General features: G+C 40.2%; 1 protein-coding gene across 1 annotated transcript in view; it reads left to right on the top strand.

The window, feature by feature from the left end:
- gas2l1 (growth arrest-specific 2 like 1) overlaps nt 1–25,665 on the top strand; it is a 29,962-nt gene extending 4,297 nt beyond the window's left edge. The window contains exons 2-5 of the mRNA XM_014987410.2: nt 9,228–9,335; nt 15,399–15,495; nt 18,013–18,334; nt 20,446–25,665. Of these exons, the coding sequence (XP_014842896.2) occupies nt 9,228–9,335; nt 15,399–15,495; nt 18,013–18,334; nt 20,446–22,444 (2,526 nt within the window). The 3' untranslated portion in view covers nt 22,445–25,665. The remainder of the gene's footprint in view (nt 1–9,227; nt 9,336–15,398; nt 15,496–18,012; nt 18,335–20,445) is intronic.
- The last annotated feature ends 1,701 nt before the right edge of the window (nt 25,666–27,366 follow it).

Below are 27,366 nucleotides of genomic sequence, written 5' to 3'. Positions count from 1 at the left end.
AAACAGAGAGAAGTGACTAAAGTAAGCCATTTAAAACAAACAAACAAAAAAAAAACAATGAACTGTTGTTAGATAGGAGGCTGATGGATTTAAGTAGCTGAGTATTATCAAGGGTATTTTTATGTATTTAGTTGAGATATTTATTTAATCTTTACAGCTGCTATTTGTCACACTTTTGCCTGCAATTTAATTTTACTATTTTGCCTATCCACTGTAATGGTCTCATTATGTAAACCAAATGTAAAAAAAAAAAATACACAACTGCTCTGCCAGTCATGCACAGTCCTACTTTATTACATGCTTTTCACTTTAGATTGATGTATCAAAGATGATTCTGCAGATGGCTATGCTCCAAACCCTCAGTCTGGTTTTCATATCTTAGAGAGGACATAACAGCTAAATCATTGTTTACATCACGTGTAGGACATCATGAATAATCCCATGAATCCAGTTTAAATTTCAAGCAGAAAATGTGAGCTGTGCTGTTAACATGTGTGAAGCCTTTTCACCCCAAGACCACTTCAGCTGCACTGACTCCCAGCAGCAAGAAGGGCCTGGGTTCAAATCCTGGCCATGCCCTTTCTGCTCGCAGTGTGCAGGCGCTTGGCGTACCAGCGTGGATTCTTCCCAGGTCCTGCAGTATTTTCCCACAGTTCAGATAAATGTGTGATTACAAACACAGATCAGTTAATTAGTTACTTTTGTAACTAATTCTCCTCAGGTTTGTGTGCATGGTTGCTGCCCGGTGATCTGTCCGGGGTGTAGTTGACCATTAAAGAAATTCAACACCCACCAAGAATAAACACAAGCAGAAGATGGGTGGATGCTCTTTAGCTATTCAGACTCTTCTACATGCTGCATCATTTCAGACGCTGGTGTGTCTGACTGTACTCTTATAAATTAACTTGTGGTTTGATAGTCAGAGTATTCCTGTTGTTTAAGATTTGGAAATAATTCAAATCTATATGATTATTCAAGAAGACTGAGAATGTTTATTGATAAAATTCAGCTTAAAATTCAGCTTCCTCTTAGTGTCTTAGTAATTACAGAGTGGTTTTTTGTTTTATAAAATAATGCAATATATGTGATTAACTCTGAAAATACCTACACAACCGTCAGATGAGTCGGTAAGCTGATGATGTGTCACATCCACTACTTGCTGGACACAGTGAGGATTAGCTGTTGACTTTTCTTGTTACACACCCTCATGTCAACATTCACCACCTCTACGTCTTCCTCTGATCTCAAGGCAGTTTATAGAGCATAAGGATGCAATATATTTGATTGAATTCCTTCAGTCAGCGTCATTCCTTCTGCCTGCTCACTCGTGCAAACTGGCTCATATCTTTTCCCACCTCAGGCTTCACGTTCAGCCCTTCTTTAGTTCATACGTGAGCCGTCGCTCCCTTCCCCCACCCCGTCTCTACCCCGGAGACACCAGAACGCAGAGTGTGACCGTGTGTTTTGTTGGTGTCCTTGAAGGTAGGAAAGGAATAGGCAGCTGCAGTTGGCGGGGAGGCAATCAAAAGCAGACATCTCCATCTCTCAGCGGGGACGCCTCGTGATTCAGAGAAGAGAACGAATCTGTCTTATCGGACCCTACTTGTATTAAGCTTCGGGCTCAAGCCGGGCATTCATGGAATAAAAAAAACAACAAAAAAAGGGGGTGCAGACAACAGACAGTGCGCCTAGAGAGTGGCTTCACTGTACACTCTGTTAAACCTGACTGCAGTGGATGCTACTTTGGGAGGCAGGGCTACAGTGGAGAGAGCGAGGGGGAAAGTAGGTCATCCCGCTTTACTTTGGACCACGCTCAGATGCTTTGTCGAGGGAGCGTGGCAGCCTTCAGTGTCACATGCGCTCATTGTCTTTAGTGTTTTAAAGGTTTTCCTGTGCTGCAGCCGTCGCTCCTTTGCCTCCTCTCTGTGTTCAGGGAAGCAGGCCGTGGATGGAAAAGGCTGACTCCTCACTTTGCATAATACCCACTTTATGCCTTTACTGGAGCGTTTGATCAGCTGATCATTTGCATGATTGCCATTCAATCAAGTGTCTGTCTGGTCAGGCTTCTTTCAGCAATTATGAGCTATCATTCAGTAGGTGTTTTCCGCAACAGCCTGATCTCAGACGGACGCTGAGCATGAATTCCCCTAACGTTTCCCATGAATATGAGTGCAGAATGCTGCTGAGCCTCTTTCGAAACATATTGGCAAACGGGTTAGACTCTGGACTGATATTTAACTTCCCGGTCTGATTGATTGCGTTGTTGTTTGATTGCAGCAGAGGTATGCACTTATAGCACTCGATGCCTTTCAGTTTCTGTTATCTCTTCTGCACCCGATGGGCCATTTGTCATGTTGTCAGAAGACAAGTATCGATTTACAGGGAATAACTTCCCTTGCCGCATCGTCCCTCTCATGCGGTGGAGCAAGTACGATTACATTTTAGCCATGCTATCTGGAGTACCTACACAAATCATGAAGCTGCGTGAAAGCCTTCTTTCAGATAAAGTAATTGTTTATCTAAAAGGCACCTCTCAGGTCTCAATAACATGATGGTTGTTAACAAAAAAGATAAGAAACAGACATAAGATTTTATACTGAAGTTTCTGATTGGATAAGAAAAGAGACCTTAGGATAGTGTGTTTACATGTAACCCCTTGAGGTGATGGTTATCGTCGACTTTTGTTGGGCCAATCTTTGCTCCTGTTGTGACTTGCTTAGCTAAGCAGCTGCTGTCTGGAACCTCGATGAGAGCTGCTTCAATTTTTTTTTTGCTTAGTCAGTGAGAGTATGGATATATTTGCAGAGCCTTAAAAAAGTATTCATAACTCTTGAGCTTTTTCAACCACAAAACCTCAATGTATTAATTGGGCTTTGAAGTGATGGACTAATGCAGTGTAATACGAATGGTGAAGCATCCACGGATAAACCCAGTGGCTTAGATCTTCTCCCGTTTAGGCCACCTCCGTTACGCTTCAATGGCAAAACGAATCATTATCGCACAGAAAGGCACAAATAGCCGTGGCCTCTAAACTCATTATCAATGTGTACAATCTATTCCTCCTCCCCATGTCAGTGTTTTAACTGATCTACGTGACCCAGAGGCGTCCATCCATCTGTTTTTCTGTCACTCCTCTGCTGGTCGGGCCTGTTGCACACACACCGCACCAACTTTGTGCTTCAGCTCCATCCCTCAGGCTACAGCTTTAACATAATTAGAGAATAATTTTGCACCTCCCTGCACCCCATGCTGGTTACAAAGTTAATTTGTGCGCAGACCGTGTTGCATTTATGAGCTACAGGATTGGAGCAATTCTGGTTTATTGTGTGTGTTTGTGAGGGGAAGTAAAGTTAGATATGTACAATGGTGGTTCAAAAACTTTAAAATACTTTTATTCTGCCAGGCAAGTGCCCTCATCGGGTTGAATCTCTCCTCTTTCAACCCGATGAAAGAGGAGCTGTATACAACCCCTGGCAAAAAGTATGGAATCACCAGTGTTGGATGAGCAGTCATTCAGACATTTCATGCTGTAAAACAAACTCGGATCAAAAACATGATACAATATTAAGGTCATTCCAAAGTGCAACTTGTTGGCTTTCAGGAACACTCAAAGAAATGAAGAGAAAACATTGTGGAAGTCAGTGAATGATACTTTTATTGACCAAACACAGGGAAATAAATATGGAATCACTCAATTCTGAGGAAAAAAGTATGGAATCACTCAAATTGGAGGTAGAAAAAAGGACACACCCAGTCTATTTCCTTTCCCTAAATGGACACCTGCCCCAGATTAGATGTGCCCGTTAGTGTGCAGTTCAAAACACCTGCAGTCATGACACCTTGGAGGGCTGCTGGACGAAGTGGAGTGGCGAGAACCATGACTCCAACAAGAGAAATGTCCCTTGAAACAAAAGAGAGGATTGTGAAACTTCTTGAAGAAGGTAACCCTTCACGCATGGTTGCTAAAGATGTGGGCTGTTCACAGTCAGCTGTATCCAAGATATGGTCCAAACACAAACAGCATGGAATGGTTGTTAAAGCCAAGCGTACTGGTAGACCAAGAAAGACATTAAAGCGTCAAGACAAACAACTAAAGGTCATTTGTCTTGAAAACCAAAAAAGTACAACTAAACAGATGAAGCATAAATGGGAGGAAGCTGGAGTCAATGTATGTGACCGAACCGTAAGAAATCGCCTAAAGGAGGTGGGATTTCAATACAGGAAAGCTAAATGAAAACCAGCATTGACACCTAACCATAAAAGAACAAGATTCCGATGGGCTAAGGAGAGGCAATCATGGACTGTGGATGACTGGATGAAAGTTGTCTTCAGTGATGAGTCAAGAATCTGCATTGGACAAGGTGATGATGCTGGAACTTTTGTTTGGTGCCGTTCCAGTGAGATTTATGAAGAGGCCTGCCTGAAGAAAACAACCAAATTTCCACAGTCCTTGATGATATGGGGCTGCATGTCAGGCAAAGGCACTGGGGAGATGACTGTGGTTAATTCTTCTATCAATGCACAAGTTTACATTGACATTTTGGACAGTTTTCTCATCCCTTCAATTGAACAGATGTTTGGAGATGATGAAATAATTTTCCAAGATGACAATGCATCGTGCCATAGGGCAAAAACAGTGAAGGCATTCCTTGAAGAAAGACACATTCAGTCGATGTCATGGCCTGCAAATAGTCCAGATCTCAACCCAATAGAAAACCTGTGGTGGAGATTGAAAAAAATGTTCCACAAGAAGGCTCCAACCTGCAAAGCTGATCTGGCAACTGCTATCAAAGAGAGTAGGCACCAAATACTGTTTGTCCCTCATCAAGTCCATGCCTCAGAGACTAAAAGCTGTTATAAAAGCCAAAGATGGTGCAACTAAATACTAGTGATGTATTTTGAATGGTCTTTTGTTTATGTGTTTTTCATGATTCCATACTTTTTTCCTCAGAATTGAATGATTCCATATTTATTTCCCTGTGTTTGGTCAATAAAAGTATCATTCACTGACTTCCACAATGTTTTCTCTTCATTTCTTTGAGTGTTCCTGAAAGCCAACAAGTTGCACTTTGGAACGACCTTAATATTGTGTCATGTTTTTGATCCGAGTTTGTTTTACAGCATGAAATGTCTGAATGACTGCTCATCCAACACTGGTGATTCCATACTTTTTGCCAGGGGTTGTATTTTCTACTTCTGGAAAATATACAGGCTTCAGGCTGTGGAGCGATAAACTGAAAGAAGAGTCTTGTTCTACATTTATATAAAAAAAACCTCTTTAAATTCTCTGTTCTCTGGTTTTTAATACATCGTCCTACAAAAAGAGGGAAACTTGAAGCGGGTTGTAATGTTTGTTCTTTATCGTTTGGAGTGTAGCAGCGCTTGTGCTCTGCAGAAACCCCATAAAACGAGCCAATAAAATGAGTGGACCAGCACACCTAATGTTGATGAATGCGCTCCAGCAAACCGCCTGGTCCTGAGATGAGTCACGAGGGGCAAAACTGAAAATGAGCTTCCCAAAGTGTGAGGGACTTCCAGGCAAGAACTCTGTATCAGTAAAACAGTGCTTTACAAACATATTAATACGCCGTTAATTTTTCGTAACGTTCTGGTGTATTACAACCACAAACATTTATTTTATTGGGATTTTATGACATAGACCGAAACACAAAGTAGTGCATGACAGATCAGGATTACTAGTAAATTTCCGAATGTTTTACTTAGTCAAGGATTTCCCTCTCATTAGCCCATCCTCCCATCATCTGCGAGAAACTTCGGATGGACTATCACATTAGATCCCAGTAAAACACGCTGGATCTTGGGTTTGTAATGTGACAAAAGGTTCAGAAGTTCAAGGGTCAGGACTACATTTGCAAAGCCCTCTAAGTGCAGACACACTTTGTACAATACCGCTTTGCTTGGCCACAATGTTATTTTAAGGCCATCTGGTAGTGTTAAATGTATAATCTATACTTGAATCAATAAAGAAAATGGATAGTAAAACCTAAACAGCTTTTTATCTCCTCATGTCCTGTTTCCTGTGCTCTTCCCAAGGGTTCTGCCTGCCTATCTCTATCATGAAGGGGCCCTTAGAAGTTTGCAGGTCAGGAAGGAAAAAAAAATTAGGAGATTGTTGACTCACTCTGGGCAGATATGACGCGATCTGAGCAGAGGCATTTTTAAAGGAATGTTAATTATACCTGAAACAATCCGAGGACAAATGCAGAGGCTCGGCTTAAAGAGAACATCACTCGTTTCTCTTTCTGTTCTTAGGGAAAACACGTCCGCGTTGCTTATCTTAAGATAGAAACAGGAGGTTCTAAGAAAAGGGTAGTGGGGGCGTGCGATCTAATGCTCAGTCACTCTTTGCTTTTCTCTCAAACATCTGCAACTCTCGCTGAAATTGTTTCTCCTCTGGGTCATCTGGGTCTGTAATTCCTCCCGTAGTTTTTCTCAGCGTTCCTGCTCACTTCCGCATGTTTCCTGCCTGACCTTTTCTCACTCCTCCCCTTCCATCTCCTTCTGCCGTCTGTGTGTGTGTGTGTGTGTGTGAATTTATGCTTTAGTTTCAGTATTTCTAGTCTTGTTGACACGATGAAGACATGGGAAGCTGCACACACTTCTACAATATAAACACTTAAACTGTCAGAGTGTTTATTGATTATCATTCAGAGACGTTACTGTTCATTTTCCTGCTCTGTTCTTCATGTGTGAGTCGTGGTGCTCCTCCCTTGAAAAAAAAAAAAACCCATGACCTCAGTTGAGGTGAGTACTAGCTGCACAGTGAAAAAAAAGGAACAGCGGGTCTGTGTGTGTGTTTGTGTCGGTTGTTATAGCAATCTTTCCATTAACTCACCGGTCGCAGTTTTTCCAAAATGGGCTGGTCATTTTATGAAGCTGAATAGTTGAAAGGGTAGCAGAGAAAGAGTAAAGTGTCCAGGCAAAACAACAACAAAAATAATAAATGGTATATACTATATAATAATTTTAACAGCTCTACGTTTTCTGTTCTGTTGTTTGATAGTTACATTCATTTCCATGACAGAAACGAGGAAATATGTAAAATGGCGTGAAAGGGGAAAAAAAACAAAAAAACAAGCACAAGGCAGCTGAGAAAACAGCTGAAAGTGATGACATTACATGTTTGTGCCACCATCCCAGAGTACAAGTACATCCAGGAAAAAAGTAGCGATAGGAATGTCTGCAGTTTGAATTTGGGTTCAAAACGTGAAGATTTATATTCCGATGTTTCCAGTGAGGAAAAAGTCATGAGAAATGTCTAAGAACAGTTAGCTTGGGATCCTAAAAACCATTTGAAGGCGCTCATGGTGAACCAAACCTTCCTGCAACTCATCGCTGTGGTGAACAGTCACCCGTAACACCGAAATGATGCCAGTATTCACAAAGATTACATTTTTGCTCCTGTTCTGACCGTCATTATTCTGATGTTCACATACGTGCATCAGCATGTTCCTGTCACCAAGTCACACACTTCTGTATATAATCAGCTCACGCTTGTAGGTTTTCAACATTACAGTAACAAAACATCATTCTAAAGGTCTGTTTCACCACTCTGTCAATCTGTCTGCTGTTAGTTTTTCCTCACATTTTATGTGGATCTAAAGAGACGCTTCCAGCTCTGTAGCGAGGATTTTTTCAGGGATAAATGCGCCATAAATGCCTTGACTAACATCAGTATATATTTTAATCATTTTTTTAGATGTAGTATTTACTAAATATGTAAACACGGAGCTAAACAGCTTTTTAAGGCTTGTAGGAGAAATTTGTCATCCTGACTTGTTTACCTTCATGTTTTTTTTTTTTTTTGTTTCAGAAAATTACCTTTAAAGAATATTAACGCGCTTTGAAAAGCAAAGGAGAAACTGATTTCCATCAATTTGTGCTTCATACTTTCAATGTTTTTATTTTTTTCTGACGCTAAAATATGATGCATGAACTTCATCCTCATATTAACCTAATCGACCAGCAAAGAGACTTAAAAAAAAATGTGCAGAGTGGATGAAAGAGTGCAACAGTAGGCTGAGGCTTCGGTGCAGCAGGTGAAACGGAGAACGTAGCTGCAGGTGAGACGCAGAGTCTTAGTGCTTAGAGTCGCCCCTCTTTAATTAGCATTGGATAAAAGAAGGATGCCATTTAAAGAAAATAACAAGGTGCCACTTGCCAGAAGCAAAGTATATCCCTAAAGCCTGATGTACTTCATGAAAGGTGCTGTAAACATCTCGGCTTTAAAAGCTTGCAACCCGCAATCTTCTTCTAGCGTGTCATTTGATTATTTCAGTGCACCTCAGCCCTGTTGTCCTTGCACACTAAGTTAAGAGGCATCTACCGATCCCGTCCTCCTGTGCTTTCCGCCCTTTTGGTGCTCCACTTTCTCTACCTCCTCGTCAACAAGTGTGCACACGCCTTCGTCTGAGAGAGAGACGCCAAGGCAAACATGCGGGCCGTCCAATCCAGACAGAGCTCCGGCATGTGCAGCAGAGGGCTGATCTCACTCCGCCCTGCAGTTGTGTCTGGACTCCTGGTTGCCTAATAAGCACCCCCTTCGACCACAGCAAGGGCGCCGGCTCTCACTCCTGATTCAGATCCCAGCTGGCAACAACCGGCCTGCTTACATCATCATCATCATCATCTCCACCACCACTCAGTGCTCTGGGGTTTTGTTTTTTTTTTCTTTTTTTAACCCTTTAGGTTCATGATGCCAAAAGCAGAGAATGTGTCATTAGCTGCTCAGAGAGAGAGACAGAGAGAGAGAGAGAGAGAGAGAGTTCATTATTAAGCGCTGAAATGTGTTTTCGAGATGTTTTGTGGTGAGCTCAAAAACCGTAATTGTGTAACAGGATTAGGTGAGAGAAGCTTTTATTATGATAAGACGGCCAGGCAAGGCGTTTTATCACCGAGGAGGTGCTTGGAGAGGAGATTTGGCAGGAAGATGACTCTCCAACATCCTCCAACTCTCTGGCAGCCAAGAGACTGTTCATCTCTCACACTGTGAGGGAGAGTCATTGTTATGCTGCCGCACTCTTGTCTAGCAAGTGCTTTAATCCCCAGTTACACATAATTATGACTAAAACATGACCTCCTCAAAGAACAGGAAGGCATCTCTGTCAGGCTTCCCCCTCTTATATGTGTCACCTTTGTAGGTCGTCGTCATTGTTAAAATAATGTGTGTGTTTTTTTCCCCCTTTTTTCTTTTTTGTTCTCATCAGGTACGTGAAATCCTTGGCCAGTGTTCCTGTCCAGCTCAGTTTCCTATGATTAAAGTGTCGGAAGGGAAGTACAAAGTAGGAGACTCCAGTGCGCTGATCTTCATCAGGGTAGGTCTGATCTATTGGAGTTGCTGTTTATCAAACGGCGTTGTGTTTTACTTTTGCGCTTGAATGTGCAGCACATATGTAACTTTGAATTCATACTTTATTAGCTTGAGTTTCACAAGCTTTGCTAAATAGTTAGTAGATGAGTTCTTCTCTTGATATGACTCAACAGTTAAATGTTTACTTTAAAACTTGATTGAATTTCTACGATTGCACTAGGACGGATGAGCAAACTAAAACAATAAAGTGCATTCCTGCCTTTTGATGACAGACGGGTTAAAATGATAAATGGCAACCAGTGAAATATAAATTTTTTGCAGATTTTTCCTGATTGCGTACTCATGAACGAGGCTTTTCGAATTTAATACCAAACTCACACATGTTGTAGAAATAGAAAAATAATGTTCAGATTTCAAAAGAGTTTTGTTAATTGAACTACGAACAAGTGGGCTTCGTCAAACTGAAGACTGGGGTTCAAGTCGTCCTTTATTGTACCTTCCTAACATCCTATTCCTATAAAAGAGCTACAGTAAAAAAAAAAATAAAAACCAAAAATTCAGTGAAAGAAAGACATACTTGGATTTTAATTTAGATCAAAGTAGACAAAGTACAGCCTCTCCATCCATGCCTAGCACTTTACATATACATAATACATATACATAAATATTTATCGTCATCAGTGGTAAAATCGCAGATAAATTCAATCACTTTAACTCTATTATTCAAAATGTATTAGTCTTTTCTGTATAGAAAATGAGTGGAGTTTGACAGGATTTCAGTAACAGATTAATAACTTCATGACTGCTTTCTTTGTATTCTCTTTTGGCCCAATGAAGAATTTCATCATAATGACTGTACCGAATATTGTGCAAGATAACTTTTGTGGGTGTCTCTATTGGAGCTTTGTCTGTACACGCACTTTAATGTCGAAATAAAATAATTATTTGCAACCATAACTGAGCCTATCTGAGAGTTATGATCTCCAGAGAAAACTTGGTTAACCTCAAGTGACTTTGTTCAGTCCTGCAGAATAGCCAGAAAGGGAATGTGTTTCTTATAAAGCTTAGAGGTACATTGAGGTGTGGTGGAAGGAATAATCTTTAAAATGTCCCCATCAGGACATGGCAGTTTTATTAGTTCTTGGATGAGTTTCTGTCGCCGCACTTAACATACTGACAGATATCAGGAGTACGTCATGTACTGTAGGGCCGCTCTTCTTTTGCAAAATAAAGGTGAAATCTTGAGAATGACGTTGAAATTTGATTTCAAGAGTAAAGATGAAATATGAGACAAACGTTTTGTGGTTTAAGTGAAAATATTGACAATAAAGTGGAAATAAAATCTTAAAGAAATGGCAAAATCATGAAACTGCTACGTTCTCTCCAAGCAGGTTGGGTCAGCGTCGAGTCAGCATCCATCCTGACCAAGAGTTTGCATCCACCGTGTTTAAGAGAACATATTTTGTTAATAAATCCTGTTCTAAAGCGATAGCTCATTTATACATGCCGTGATTGTTGCAGGTCTTTGCTCCAGTGTTGTTTCAACTTTATTCTTGATATTTTTCTCACTTGTCCGCTCTGGCTTTCTTCTCATCCTTTTGGCTTCGTTGTTGTTACACATTTTCATCTCATTGCTTTGCCTTTTTCTCTCTCTCTCTCATTTATTTTTATTTTTTTACTACATTTCAAATTTAATCACAAAACAAATAAACAATAAAAAAATATTTCCTTCTCATTGTTTTCCTCCAATTATCTGTCCCTAATACTTTGTCATGGTGAGATTGAGTAACTGACAGAAACTAAATGAAACGGTAAAACCGAAGCGCCGATCATAAATGCTGAAAGCTACAAACATTCTGCTGCTATATTTGGCACCGAAGAGGTTCAGTAATTGGGTGGAACCGTATGGTGCCATATGGCATCGTGTGTTGTTCCAAGGGTTATGAAGCAACAGATACTGTGTAAAACTCAGCTGCTTGGTTAATCCAGGCCACTTTAAAGTGCTTTCATGTAACGGCTCTGTGATTTCTTTGTCTTGTGAGAGTTTTTACAAGCTGCGTTTCTCTGGCCCACACCCAGGAAGCAACCTTTTCTATGCAGACGCAAATAGAGCGTTAGGTAATTTCCTGCGCTCTCCTTATCTTGGCTGAAGCTGCCGGACTGTTGTCATGTTTCTCCCAGTTTGGGAGTTGATACGTACCCTCACCGTTCCTCTGGGCATATTACAGGAAGGCCAGTTCAGAAGAGATCGATTTGGTCTCTCCTGCCTCAGCTGCACCGGAGCCAGATTAATGGACTCTTTGGATGGTTTTCCAGTTTCCATGTAGTTAAATTACACCGTCAGACTCTTTGGCTGCAAGGTCTAGCATTATTTGTCATTTCTGGTGGCACCATTTGGTCTTTGCCTTCGATATAATATCCAATGGGTTCTAATGTATTTTACCTACTATAGTCTATTTTGAATTACAGTATGCAACTCTTAACACAAACAGCTGTATGAAAGTAGTTAGAGCATAAACAGTAGATTCAGTTTTACCCTTTGAATTTATAAAGATGCAGTAATCTGTACCAGTATTATTAGATCTAATTTGGACTTTCTTCTTCTGCTGATAACATACATAAATGCTGAGATCATTTAAAATGTTGGCAAAATGAGGCAAATTTGTAGTTTTTTGTTTCAGTGTGTAATTATGTCCACGTGATGGATTTGTTTTGCCTATATCAGTCCAAGATGTTTTGCATAAAACCTTTAAAATAAATCCCGAATCACAGAAAATACACACAGGTTTCAAAGAACATCTACAGGTGAAAGTCGATATTTATATAACTCACATAAAAAAAGAAACTTTTTCCACATAACGCTTTTACTACTTTTGTACAACAATTAGTGTGTTTCAGTAAAGGTTGTTTCTATTCATGTCTTGAAATGTTGCTGGTAAAGCTCATTTCATCAGAATTAAACTGGTTTGAAAATTCCCTGTCCTCTATGCTGCTCGTCTCTTTCCCTTTCAAACATTTAGTCTCCTTTTAGACAGCAGTTTACCTTAGGAGTTGCAGAGAGTAAAAACCCTTGATGAGTGACTTTCATTTTGACTAAGATGATTTTTTTTTTAAATGTCATAGAGAGAGGATTTTCCATCCTTTTTCTTTCATGCCGACATCATGTATGTTTGAAGAAAGATCCAGAATTTGATGCAGCATAGGTTCATTTTTAAGCGTTTTTTTTTTTTTTCCACCAAAGTAAGGCAATCATTTGTGAGTGTTTAAGAACAAACCAGCTGAACAGTGTGATTTTACCATAAAATAAGAGGAAAATCCAATTCCTCCCTGTATTTCCTGACATCTTATCACTCACAAGTTGCCCTGTGAACTGCTCTTTTTAGTGTTTGTCTCTTTAAGAAGTCCTTTCAGTTCAAGAGTCATACTTGAGACGGTGTTGGGGTTTGTGATTGTTTTCATGTCTCGGAGCCTCTGACTTGTCAGACTGGCTCTCTTCATGCTGTTTCCTCCTTCTGCTGATTCATCGCTGGGGATGACAGTGAATATGCACTCGCCTAAGCAGCTCCAAGTGCACCCAACACACTTCCTTTATTCCTCTCCTGTGATTTAAAAGCAGCCTACAGACTCCTATTCAGCTACTAAAGCTGTGACAAGGATCTCACACTGAAGCGGGATGAAGTCATGAAAGCAAACATCACCCTGTGAGCGGAGGGGTGGTGGGTAATGGGATGTTTTTGTCCTTAGGGTGTGGGTTACTTTTCAGTGGGAGGAGAGGCTCCAGACATTGAGAACAACAGCTGAAATGAACCACGAGTTTAATATCGGGACAGTGGCAGAACACGCCTCAGCAAAGCAGACAAGAAGCCTCTCTGTTCGCTGTTCCCATAGAAACAGGGATTGTGTCTCTGTGGTCTTAAAAAAGCCCGTGAAACCCCTCACCCCGCTCATCTGTCTGTAAAACAGGCAGCTGAGATGCAGTTTTGAAGTGGAACATGGTTCCTTCACAAGCAGTCAGCCGGGGGGGGGGGGGAACTCCTCAGTGATGCTGATGCATCATGGATGTATAATGATCAGAGGGAGAAAGTCGTTACCTGAGGAGACAAGTGAAGCGCAGTGATGATGAATGAAGGAATTAATGCAGTTTAAACTTATTCACATTTTCTTATATTACAAACCCACACTCCAAAGTGTTAAGTATTTTGTTTCTGCATATCTTGCATTATCATCATCATCTTTGTAAAAAAAAAATAAAATAAAATAAAAAAGCCCAAAATCAGTCAGATTGGATGAAGAGTGTCTCTAAACTTTAACTTTTAAGTCTTGTCACAGGTATTATGTTGAATGGAAACACAGGGGCCTGTACGTTGCTTCGTTCATTTTTTTTTTTTTTTTTTTTAACTCTGAACAGCTTTTCCTTTCTCTCCATGTTGCTCCTGACGTATGTTTAGGTTGATCCTTACTGTTTATTTTCCCATCAGGAAAAGGGATATCACTACGGTTCTCTAACCAAACTCTGATGTCTGACAGGTTGTTGTTTTTTTCTGACTCTGTTTACTAATTAAGTGACTTGTTAGAGCAATTAGCTGGTCTGAATTTTCCTTAGGGTTAATAATAATAATAATAAAATCGTAAAAACCAATAAAAGATAAAAGATTTTCCTCCAACTTCTCAATTATGCTTCTTTAGGTTGGATTGCCACTTAAATTCCCAATGAAACACATTCAATTTTTGTTGGTGATGTCAATTCTGGAAAGGTTAAAGGTGTATAAATACTTTCAGAAGGTCTGGCCTCTTTTATTATTTTATCATTTACTACTACTTCTCTGTTAATGATTAATTCATCCACAGCACAGTGATTTAGTCTCCTGCAAAATGACAACAATGTTAAAGGCTTTTCATATTTGCTCTTCTTCACTGAAGCCTTAGCTTGCATTCCCAGCTGCTGGTACCGTTATCACAGCCACTCACTGTGATAAAATAACAACAAACAAGTTAGACGGACATATTCAAACATAAAACAAATATGCATGAGTGAGAAAGAACGCAAATCTTCTTTAGCTGATGTCTGACGGCAGAGACGCTTAAAACATGATGGCGTGTTTCGGACCACGTGTAACTGGCTTTGCGCTGCTGGCTCGTGGTGGTGGTCACACAAACATCACACAGACAGTAAACCTGTTACTGGCAGGAGGTCAAAGCAGTGGTGAGCAAGCAGTTTATAGCCACTGCTTTGATAGAGATAAGCAGATGAGCTGTTTTGATGGATTTCATGTAGAAGGGCACCGAGGCAGAGCAAACAAAGTCACAGAAGTCAGACTGTGGAGTTCATCCGTTGTCGGCCTTCTCTTTTTGACCACAGTCATGCTGATAAGATGCAGAGCCACATGGGTGAATGCAAATTAAATAAACTCTGTGCCAGCTCACTCAGATTTGACAGTATGGATTGCCTTGGATGCCCTCGCATTCAGTGGAGGGGGCAACCTTTGAAACATGTGGCAGACAGACTGTGTTACACAACCCGGGGGAGCGGCGGGCTGCATCCACAGAGCTGTCACATCAAGGGAAGTGCGCAGCTTCAACGAAGGCGGCCTCTGCCTGGAGGGAGAGAGGCTTCTCGGCCTGATGTTGTGGGTGTGTGCTAAGAAGCGCGTAAGGGAGGGGAAAGTGACACACACCCCAAACCCTCCTCTCTGAGCTTATCCCAATTCCCCCTTTTTCTAATTGCTCCTGAAAAACAAAATCTCTGTTGGGGAGACAAGCAGACAGCAGAAGAAACTTAATACAGTGCAAAATCATCCTGTAGAAATCCCAAATGGAGAATATGCCTTTTTTTTTTTTTTTTTACTATGCAGGAAGGAGTGGAGGGGACGTGAGAGGAAGGGGGGGAATCCAGACTTTATGTAACGCTGAGATTCCGCCTCCCTGCCTTCAACAAGCAGCCCCGGCTTGTAAAATTTCCATATCAATGGAGTTTTTGTGTTCAATCAGGTTTATTTGAGTTTGAATGTGCATGTCTTTTCCATTCCCTTCATCTATTGAAGCCTTGTTTTCTCTTCCCGTCCCTAAGGTCCTCCGGACTCATGTGATGGTGCGTGTCGGAGGGGGTTGGGACACGTTGGAGCACTATTTGGACAAGCACGATCCGTGTCGCTGCGCTGCGTTCGGTGAGGTCACTTCCTGCTCTCCTTTTGGCCCTTACAAAACAATTTTATTGTTTATGTGTGGCATCATTAGTAAAACTTGTGAGGTTGTAGGCCTAACTGTAAAATGTCAGAGATGTTGGATAAACTTTTTTCATCGCATTAATCCCACTGTTTCAGCTCTTCTGACTCAGACACCTGAGGCCGTTTAACCGGTCTGCGTCACAGTGGACCTCGTCTGCAATTACATCCCGATTAAAAAAAAACAACAAAAAAAAAAAAACAACATGTAGGTTTTGGGAAATGCTACAAAACTGCCATTTAAAATGTGCAGTCACTCCACTGCCCACACTAACCTATAATGCACATGTGCAACGTGAGTCATGCCAACCCTATCGTTCACCAGTGTTTTTCACCACAAAGCACACAAGCTTTTAAAGCAGCCTTTAGAAGTCTTAGAAGTAAAATAATAAAGGCTTTTCTAAGTTTCTAGTTTACTAGTTGCACAAAAAAAACTACTCTGACAAATGTTAAAACTGTGAAATACTTTAGATGTTCGAGAATACACAGAGAAAAACTTGAATAAAACATGTTGGAAAAGCCTGTAAATAACAGAGTGTTTTATTACAGAAACTGAAACTTCTGACTTTATTTTGAATAAATGTATTTAGTAAAGGGGGGAAGGGGAGTCCATTACAATAAATACTGACAAATTTATTGATGCCAAAATTGTTTTTATTTCTTACACTCCCTTTGAAATAAATGTAACTACATCCTTTTTTTATATTGAAACTTTATTTATTTATTTGTTTTTTTAAAGTTGCTCGAGTCCCTACACACGTCTGATTTGTAATCCTGAACGTTTTGTGACCCTGGGGGATAAATATGGCCTGTTTCTCTCTGCCTCTGGTCCATTCGATTGGGCGAGGAACCATATTTATCTTGCCACCACGCGAAGTGAAAAGGATGGTACGAGAGATAAAAACTGTAGTTTTCAGAGAACCTCTGATAGCTGCGGCGTCCTGCAGTCACCAAGCCTCTGTAGCAACCAGAGGTTTACATACACTAAATAAATAGACTCATACACATTTTGTTACGCTGCCTGAAGTTAAACTTCTCTTGTTTTAGGTTAGTTAGAGTTACCAGAGTTATTCCTATCAGCTAAATGATCCAGTAGTTACAGAGAGAGGAATAACGAGAGCTAAATGCATCACTGGAGAATTTAGCAAATAGAGATAATTTTGGTATTTCTATCTTACCTAAAGCAAGACAAGTTTGGTCTGTTTTCACTTCAGACTGAGAAAAAAAAAAGTTGTGTATTTTTATTTGATGTACGCAAAATGTATGTATATAGAAGTTGGTTATTGTTGGTTGAAACATTTTAGTTTGTTCTGGTGACCAAATTTTAAACCAAATTTGTTGGACTCTGCAAAACGTATATCTTTTAAAATTCATCAAAATCAGTAGACTCAAACTCAATCTTCAATCTTTCTTCATAGCCATCTCAGTCCTCAGATATAAAATTACTAGAAAAGCTGAGGATTGAGCTGAAGAGAAGAGAGCGTAAGCAGTAACCCAGCACTGTTGTTGATACAGCGAAACAATACCCAAAGTCACTCCTAAAAGGCCAGTTTCCTGCATGTTTTGAATGTTTCTCTCATGCATCACACCTAAATCAAATGTATGGTTTTTTTGTTGTTTTACAGCTGACTACAGCAGATCTTGACATCTTACAAAGAAACTAGTTCAGCTATTTGAATCAGCAAAGAATAATCGTCAAAGAGCTCCGATCTTTTAAAATGTGGCCAGCACTCCAAAAGCTCCAGAAGGGCTGGAAATGTTTTGTAACGCTGGAGGATGCACATAATAAAACAACTCATCAACTAATTAGGACACCGGCAAACAAGTCCGAAAAGAAAAATAACAGGGATGGGTTTGCCACTCTGAGAGAATTTGCACTGGAATACAGTGAAATACGTCACTTGCCTGTGAAAAGGACCTGCATTTATAAGATCCAAGTAATTTTAGAAAAACCTATAAGTGAAACTGAGAATGCAGAAAAAGCATTAAAAAAATGCAGGGTCATTTGTTTCCAACAGTTTATATACATTATTGTGTGGTTATAACATTTTAACCATGCAGTATTACAGTTTGTTCTTTTAAACTTCTTACTTGTCATAATTATAAAATGTTACTTGAGGCAGTCAATTGCAAAGTATGTACACAACACTGCTGAGTGAGGCCTACCATCTTAAGCCAAAACGCTGCTAAAGAGTCAAAGGATCAGTATCTCTAGCTGACACCGACTGCTATGCCTTTAACCACAAGTAGCAAAGGAAAGATTGTTTGTCCTGCTATCTTGTTGGACTTGTCAAACTGCTTTTACTGACTAGTTTATCAGCAGCTGTGTCAAACAGCAACTTCATTTCATCAGCTTTTTCTCGGGTCTCGATGTGATGTGGTACATTTCCCGACCACAGACTTAATCGTACAAGCTGTTGGTCACTGTTGGCTAAACGTTTAATGTGTCTTCCCACTCAGCTCACCGCTACCACCAGGCTAAAGCAAGTGGTCAAAGCCAGGGAGCCCAGAGCAAGTCCTCCAGTGCCCACTCCTCCCGCTCCACCAGCCCAGGTCCACACTGGAGGAACGAGGGCATTTCGACTTACAAACCCAATGACAGGCGCTCCTTGGAGCCTCTCTCTGCTCCAAGCGTATCCTCTTCCTCCTCCTCTTCCTCCACACGACCTGGTCGATCCCAAAACCCCTCTGTCCGTACGGAGGTGGACGCCGCCGGAGCTCGAACTCTGCTCCCTAAGCCGCAAAGAGATCGCTCGGAGCCGCGCCACTTTAATCCTCTCAGGTGAGCGTCTTCACCGCTGTGCAGGTGTGCAGATAAGTCCGATACGGGGTCTTACAGGTGTCCTCACTGAGCATGCTCAGCTTCTGCTGCCCACTCTGTGCTGTACACAGATGGGCACACAGGCGCGCAGAGAGCGAGGCTTACACACAGTGAATAAACATGCCAGGAAACCACAGATTAGACCAGAGCAGATTTATCTAATCTCAGGTGACATTGCGTTGATAAATCCGCCCCTGCATCACCCTGCAGCTCCCTCTTGTGGATAGAAGGTAGACAACATTTTGTAAAAATTAACTTCACTTTTTTCCCTCCCCTCCACTTTCATTCATATAATTATCATAGGGACAACATGATGGGATGGTGAATTTGTCTCTTTTTTTTTCATGGTAGACAGAAACCACATTCTCTGATGTGCTGCACTTCCCTCTTAGCAAAAATACTGATCATAAACTTCAGATTATTATACATAGTTGAATAGATTGTAAAGACAATAAGATAAAGAAAATTGGATTGGTCTTTCCCAGTAAACCAAATTTAACCGTGTCATAGATTTGGATAGTTAGTAGATGACCATCGCTCCAAGCCTGTGTGTGGCTCATCTGTCTTCTTTTAGAAAGTGTAGGCTTCAGTCACTGCAGCAAGGGATTCAATTAACTCTCCATAGATGAGGGAGATCCTCTTTTGACAATATTTGACAGATTCAAATTCAAATGCAGTCAAATTTGATTTTGGTAATAAAAAAAAAAAGCTGTGAAATTCAGTTAAAAAAAAGTTTTCCATCTAAGAAAATCTGAGTCATTGACTTTACAGAAGTCTCTCCTGGGCAAATATGTGGGGACAGAGGAGGATGCATTGCACTTTGCTGCATTTTCAAATACTTTTGCAAACAATTATGATTATGATGTCTCATAGTCACCTCTGTTTAAGAATGTTATTCGCCAACGCAGAGTATCAGCATGGTAGTTTGATCAAATCAATGCCAGTGCTAGCATGCACTTTGTTTTGATACTACTTGTTGATAATTCTACTCACATCTTTTTTTTCAATTATTGAATATATAAAAGTATAAGACAATACAGTCTCTTTTTCACTGGGAATGTCATCATAAAAGGTGACAAACACTTAGATCGATAGGGAAAACTCTATTGTTTGATCACTGCTCAAACAGTGAGCAGTGATCAGGTATCCTAGGTATACCTAGGATACCTGATACCCTAGGTATCAGGGAGCCACTTTGAGTTGAGTTTAGTCAGCATTGGACGGTACAGTGCAACTGCACAGTTGCACTTTTCAATCAATTTAAATAACACCACCTCTGTTCAATCAGGTCTGTGTGTGTCTATCTTAGTTTCTCCTCCAAAGAATGTGAGTAGTAAGCTGATAAACCCGACGGTCCTCTAGGTATGTGACAACAAAGTGGCTTCTGTTTGTAGAAAGGCCAGTGGTATGCGTTAGGCTCGAAAATCTGTGAGACTCCTAATCCTGCCCCCAGAGGCTCTCATCTTCCTTGTAATCCCCCCTCGCTGCCACTGCTCTGTGTTGCAAGACACACATGAGCCTGCCGTCAGATAAACTGTGTGCAGTGCAGCTTGATGCACGCCACATCATAAAGTGAAGGGGGAAAATAAGACATATTGGTGTCAGAAGTTTCATGGTTTTTTCACGAATATTGAAATACAGTGCCTTACAAAAGTCTTCACAACCCTTGAACTCTTTAGAAAATTTGTCATGAGACGACCACAAATTTCACTGTAAGAACTTTAGATTTTTATGACTGAGCAACACAAACTTTACAATGAATTTCAAGTGAAAAGAATTTGAAACATGATTACTTTTACACATAAAAATCTCAAAAGTTTGGCACTTCAATCTCAAGATTTGAACATATTTGAACAGCAACATATGTGTTCAGTTATGGCACTTTACAATCTATTTTACTCTCAGTAAAATACATTGTCCAATAACCCTACAAAGAGATTATTGGTTGTAGGGCATCACAATGAGAAGTTGCATGTGAGGCACTGTGTAAGCAAATGACTGAATGTTAAGATAGAAATGTAATGGACTTTAGGTGTTACTTTATTTTTAATCACTGTCTGCTATGCATGCAGGAATAAAGAAACATTGACAAGACGTCTCTCCGGAGATAGTGACTCTTCTACAGCCTCCTCTAAAGGAGGAGGGGGAGGCGGGCGGCAGTCACTTGGTGGCCCTTCACGGCGCTCTGGTGAACAAGTGGTACTGCTTGTCAACCGCAAGGAAGGAAAGCACATGATTGAGAGAGCAGGAGCAGGCAGTCAAACCCCATCCACACGTTCCTCAACTCCACGTGCACGCAGCCAGTCGCGGGAGCGTTCCTCGCTTCCGCCTGCACTAAAACCCAACCCACCAACAGGATCTTCTGATGGTACACGGACATCTCGGACGGACAGAGGGCGCTCTGTTGGAAATGATGGTCCGAGGAGGCTCCATGTTCCTCGTTCTCACAGCCAGAGTAAGTTAACAAGCAGCACCTTGTCAAGTGATGGCAGCCCTGCACACTGTTCCTCTCCTCGGACTTCCCAGCGCCCACCTCCAGAAAGACAAGCAGATCTGCCTAAACAGGTAGCCCCGTCCTCTCCCAGGGGGGTTGCTGCTTTCAGTAAGAAGCAGCCATTCTCATGCAACAACTCGCCAGTCAAAGGAGTCCAAAGCATCAACAGCAGCCCTGTCAAGAAGACTGTCACTACTCCCAGACCCCAAGTGCCCCACTCACCATCCACAGGTAAAGGCAAGCTACTACCCCCTGTCACCCCTGGAGGGCGACGTCCACCACACTCATCTCCTCGTAACTCTAACAACTGTGCTACCCGCTCCCCTCGACTCTCACAGGCTCCTCGATCAGCTGTGCGAGGCCAGCCTAAGAACATTTCTCACATGGAGAACCAGGAGGCTGGAGAGGACGGGCCTGGGTTAGGATACCAAACGCTGCCGCCATTTGACCCTCAGAAAGAACAGGACCTCTATCGCAGCTTCGAGGCTGAGTTTCTGGCCAATTCTCAGCAGGTCAAGGGGAATTTTACTGGTAAGGCTGTAGGAAGAGCAACGCCGCAGGCAGCACATGCACTCACTGAGCCTGCTCTGTCTGATTCTGCTTCTTCTTCCTCTAACTCCTCCACTTCTTCCCTAAATGTGGGTGCAAAGATCGGAAGCCTACCTTACCTCAAGCAATCCAAGAGGACTAACCTCCAACACTTCCCACCAGAGGACCCTTTAAATATACTTTATGGACAAAATCTTGGTGAACTTGATGGTTTGGGTCACACAGAGTGTGAACACTGGGGGGACTGGAAAGGGGGTCTCAAGAAACTCCCCGCAATTTCTAGCTTAGAAGAGAAAAGGGAAGCTCCAGCTTCTTTGCCTGGCATTAGAGATACCAAGTCCGATGAGCTAATGAACCATATCCCCTCCCAACCTGCTATAGACAGCAGGAATATGAATGGAGAACATGGGTGTTCTCCTACAGGTGGGATCTCCGGTCAAAGATGTCCACTTGACTTGAGCTCAGTGACAGAAGGAGACGTTCCCCTAGAAAATCACCTGCCTAATCTACCATATGATCTTGAAAATGGTGGCAATAGTGATAACCTCCTGCCTCCAGAGGGTCGTCTATCACCTGTACCCCTTGCACCATCTGAGGACTGCTCTTTCCAGGATTCCTCAAGTGAAAACTCCTCAATGTCCTTTAGCTTGAGTGAATCCCGCTCCGGGTCTCCTCCAACATCCTTAAAAATAACCAATGGGGAAAATGGACAAAGCAACGAAGTCCCGATCTCCGAGCACAAACCGGGTGTAAAGTTAAGGCCTCGTACTGACGACAGGCTGCAGAACACGCCCTCACGAATCCCCACACCTGTCAGACACAAAAATGTTCACACTAACAAAACTCTGTCCCCTTGCAATACGCCGCCACTGTCACGTAAGACCGCCCATCCTGCTTCATGCAAGAACTTGCACCAGAACTTCACAGACATGATCCATCCTCAGTCTCACTCTCCAGCTGTAGGCAACAAAGACTGCTCCTACGCTGCACAGGGAAGCCTAGACACTGAAGCTATAGCACAAAACTGACTGCTGCAGCAGGCTCTTTGACTACTGTGTAATTGAAAAAAAGACTTACTTTTGGGCTAAAATCTGTTGTCACTGCATGTTAAACAACTTTTCATTAAGATTTTTTTTAAAGACGCACCGATAAAAGAATTTTGGCTGATGTCTGATTTCTGAATTTTAGAAAGCTTTGACCTGCCAATATTAATTTTTGTTTATTATAAGAAGTTGGTATTTCAAGAACTCTAAAAAGTAATGTTAAAAATATAGCAGTTGCTGTAAAACAGGGTTTTATTAATGTAAAACACACATTTTAACAAGCTAATGTCTGTCTTTAGTATCATTAGTAACATTGTTAGTGTAGACTGTAGATGCTAACACTAACTTGAGTATTTCCTAAAGGCAGGCATAATTTCTAGAACCGACATTTTCCATGGCAGACAGAGGTTAAAAACTCAAACGTGTGAAAATGAGCTGCTTTACTATTTGATGTTTAGCCTTCCTAATATCTACTGACGTACGGTCTGAGTAGTTTTTTCTTTTTGCCAATATGCCAAAAGATCCTCAAGCCAGACATCCTGATGCGGAAGACTCGTTTCTGTAATTTAGTCTTTTTGCACAAAATGACCCAAACTTCAAAATTTCATTTCATGGTCAACAACTGCCGAGGTCTAGTTTTTGGGAATAGCATTAGCAACCAACATGGCTCTGTAGGAAATGGTTTTGTAAATTATTTTACGTTTGAGTCCTCTACAGTCAGTAACTTTAGCTCTAGCCCTACGGTTTAACTCAGCTTATTAATGCTTTTAGTGCCTATAGTTCGATAACCTTTCTGAGTTCACCCTGGCTGGTCAAGCTGTAAATCATCTGATTTAGGTCACTAACGTGTTTCTTGGCGTATCTCCATTGTTTTCCTGTTGGGGTCCATTTTGCTTTTTTTGCACTCAAGCCAAATTCTTTATTACCAAAGGAATGGTCTTTATTTTTATTATGACATTGTTTGCATGGGGCTGTTTTTGCCAAACATAGTGTTTTTTTCTCTCTCTCCTAGCTGCACACATTCTCACAGTTGACATCCAGAGATAGAAAGAACATATGTGCTGCCATGTGCCGCACCACAGGGCATGGTTAAGTGGCACGTATTTAAAGCTTCAGCTTTATAAAACTGCACTAAGACTAAACCAGTGGTCAAATGGACCTTTTTCTGTTGCAGTTGGTCATCGTCTCTCAGTTTACTTTAGTAGTCAGAATACTGGTACTAAAGATGTAGGATTCTGCACATTGCTGATGTTAATATGAGGTTTAGTAGATAAATACATACATTTTACTCATTGTGTAACGTGCATACTCAACAACATAGATTCAGCTGACCTCGTGATGCATAAGTTGTCAACTAATGTCTGTACAGCAGTCAATCATCGTAGTCAAGGTTAATAATATTTATTTAATTCTCAATTTGTGTCCAATTTGGTTATTTTAATGCAGAATATGCTTTTAATTTATACTTTTAAATGGATGAATTATGAAAAATATAAAGAGATTTGAGTTAAGTGCGTCATTGTCACTGAAATGGAAAAGTTGAGAGCTCCTTCTTTGACCAAACAGCACTCTGGTGTTCAGCGTTTAATATGTGTGAGCAGCAGGAATCGCACGCTGACGAGAATGAATGTGTAAATACATGCTGGGTGAGTGTTTTTGTAAATACAAGGCATGGAATATACAGTTTTGATGTACATACATTGCTGTAATAAGGCGCATCATGCCTTAGCTATGCAATTCATATATGGTGTTGGAAAATGCCTTGACAACTCCCTTTGCCTTAAATGTTTTGTCATGAATTTATTTTTGAATGTTTTTGTAGCTTGAATTCGGTAACACTACATTACCATAATTTACTGTTTATTGTGAAATAAATTGAAAGTATTTAATGTGAATGTTTTTTTTAATTGAAGAACATTGGCTACTTTAATTCTACATTAAATTTGATGTAAAGTTACACTCCATGGGAAATCCTAACATATTCCATCCTGACTGTGGTGGCAATTAAACAAACTGGTGGTGACATCTAGTGGCTAAAAAAGACATTTGTTGTATTTTTTTTCCCTACACATGCTTATATTGTCCATGATCTGGCGCTGATTAGAACCAGTAACAATAGAATGACCCAATGGAAACAAATGGATGAAGCAAGGCGCTAACTTGAGTGTCTGCAAAGGGCTTGAATAATTGATGGTGTAACTGGATATGGAGGTTTTCTTTTGTTTTCAAGCTGCTGTTGCATCAATACAGGACTGCAGAAACAACTACAGTACTGTTTTATGTAATCGAGAGGTGCAAATTTTGTAAAATGAATTTGAAAGTATAAAAGTTTTTGCTGAGACTTCAAAACATCTTATATTGAGGGTTTTAGTGTGAATAATGTGGAATATATGCATGTTTTTGCAGCACACTGTAAGTGAATGGGTTAAAAAGAAAGTGTAGAGATTATGTTCATGCATGTACTGTATGTACATATGGTATGGTAATATGTATAGAGTTGGAGTAAAGAAGGAAAAGATGTTGATCTAATTTATTTATTTATGGCGTCAGCTCTGACTGGGCTCAGATGACCTCTGTGTCCAGTGGACTGAAGGTGAACGGGGTTTGGAGAATCCAGCAATGTGAGGAAATCTGTTGAAATATTGCCACCTATGAAAATGGAACAACCCTTTTAAAAATGTATATTTGGCTAAGTTTTGAACTTTTGAAGATGCACATAGCCTTAAATAATTTAGCCTGCGTCTGTCTTGTTGGAGCCATAGGTTTTTACTTGTATAAATTTATTGTTACCTTTGTTTTAATTTGTTGAATTTCAAATTTGTTTTGATGCGTTTAAATATCAATTTTACTGGTAGTCTAAACCTACCAGCTACATAAGCTGTGACATCAAGAAAGCATGGAAAAATTGTTGACATTCATAAAACTTATTTAAATTTAAAAAGCCTGCTTTTTGTGCACACCATTTTAAAATGTCATGAGACTCTGAGACTCTCACTTGTCTTTAATCTAAATCGGTGAAATTTGAATGTTTGTGATGTAATGCCATTTTACCAAAAAAAATAAATAAAAAATGAAGAAAGATATACAGATTGCTTGATCTTGTGTACTATGTAAGTATACAAAAGCGATACTGAAAAAAGTTTTTTTTCTAATTCTTAAAATGCTTTCAAGTTGTTCTTGTAATAAACACTTTTCTTCTGAAATTATTTTGCCTGTTTTGTCTCATTTAATTAAAAATAATTATACATATTTATTTAGATAATACGATCCTATGTAAACTCCACGAGTGTTCATTATAGTTGTTTTTTTTGACATTTTTATTTTATATAATTAGCTATATTCTACTTTTTTATAATTTATTTTAGTGTCCTAGCTTGAGCTTATTGTCAAAGCTTTAATCCATTAAACCATGTTTAATTTATCTGGAGATTAGTAAAATAAGAATGGATTTAATCAAATTATCTGTAAAGTAGCTCTCATATATTCCAAAAATCAACTGTTTTAAAATGTGAGCTCATGCTTATTAGTACCTTCAAGGTTTGTTTTCCATCAAAAATGTAAAATAGTTTGATCCCAATTTCAAAATCAGACCATTGTGAAAAATAACATAAGCTGAACAGCTGATTGTTTTGTGGCAGAATATTCTCTGTCAGGTTTCAGTGATAAATGTGTGATATTCTACAGCAATGACTTCAATATTTAGGCTCAGTAGGACTATGACAAGCCAATGACTAACATTTATAAATGATTGATTGTTAAACATTTCATGTCAATATCTATCTTATTTTTTTGTTTTTGATTCAGTTTTTTGTCATTTTGCATTGCACCAACAAAGTTTACATTCATTGGCTTAAATGTAAACTCAGAGACATTAGGTTCTCAATGAATTTCAGCTTTTTATATGACTGTAACTGTAATGTTTTAGCATAATTTTAAACTTTTTAGATTGAACAGTTCATCTTGACAAACAACTCTGTGAAAGATTAATTATTTAGTTATGTTATTATTATCAATAATATTACTACTCATAAGTAAATCATTTTTTGTGCAACAGGTGAAAAAGTTTGTTCTGACTTTTTCTGAAACAAATCTACCACTGACACTGTAAGACATTAGTCCCCAAACTACGGCCCGCGGGCCGGATCCGGCCCGCCTCCACATTTGGTCCAGCCCCCTGAACAATACCTGAGAACATTTAGATTTTTTTTCATATACCGGTATTTAATTCATAAATACTGTTATTTCCTGCATTTTTTCTGTGAAGAACCCAGAGAGGGTTATTTGATTGTGCTTTCTAGAAAACAATAAATTTTTACATTTAGGCACTCCTGCAATCTTCACACTTTTTCTGTTACAAACTGACTCCGGCCCCACCCCAGAGAAGGGAAAAGTTATGTGGCCCTCACAGGAAAAAGTTTGGGGACCCCTGCTGTAAGAGAGCCAGACCCGCCAGGTCACAGGACGCAAATGAAGAAAAACAACAGCGTGGAAGGCATTTGCAAAAATATTAAAGTAAAACATCCTTGTCTATTAGCTCAGAATATTTTTTGTTTCAAATTGTGTTTGTACTGTTCCTAAGAAACATAAATGACAGTGTATCTCTGTTGTTTGCACAGTTTTTTCTCTTCTCATTCTACTATGATGCACATTTTTATCTTTTAATCTGAGTATCCTTTTTCTAATTTACTATACACTAATGTTTTTCTTATGTTGTAACTTGCATTTTCTGCATTACCGCTTATTCTTACATTTTTTTTTCAAACTGAATATGCATGCCCCTTACCTTTGACACGCTGCTGGTACACCTTAATATCCCCCATTTTGAGACGATAAGGGCTATTCTATTCTATTATATTCTATTGTCTCAACTGCTGTTTCCCAGCACTGTAAACAACAAAGTAATCCTA

The sequence above is a fragment of the Poecilia mexicana genome, unplaced genomic scaffold (genome assembly GCF_051168715.1).
Source record: "Poecilia mexicana isolate PSO_F unplaced genomic scaffold, ASM5116871v1 scaffold_9, whole genome shotgun sequence".
NCBI lineage: Eukaryota > Metazoa > Chordata > Actinopteri > Cyprinodontiformes > Poeciliidae > Poecilia > Poecilia mexicana.
The sequence above is the reverse complement of the archived record's forward strand: the minus strand, read 5'-3'. Positions and strand labels throughout refer to the sequence as shown.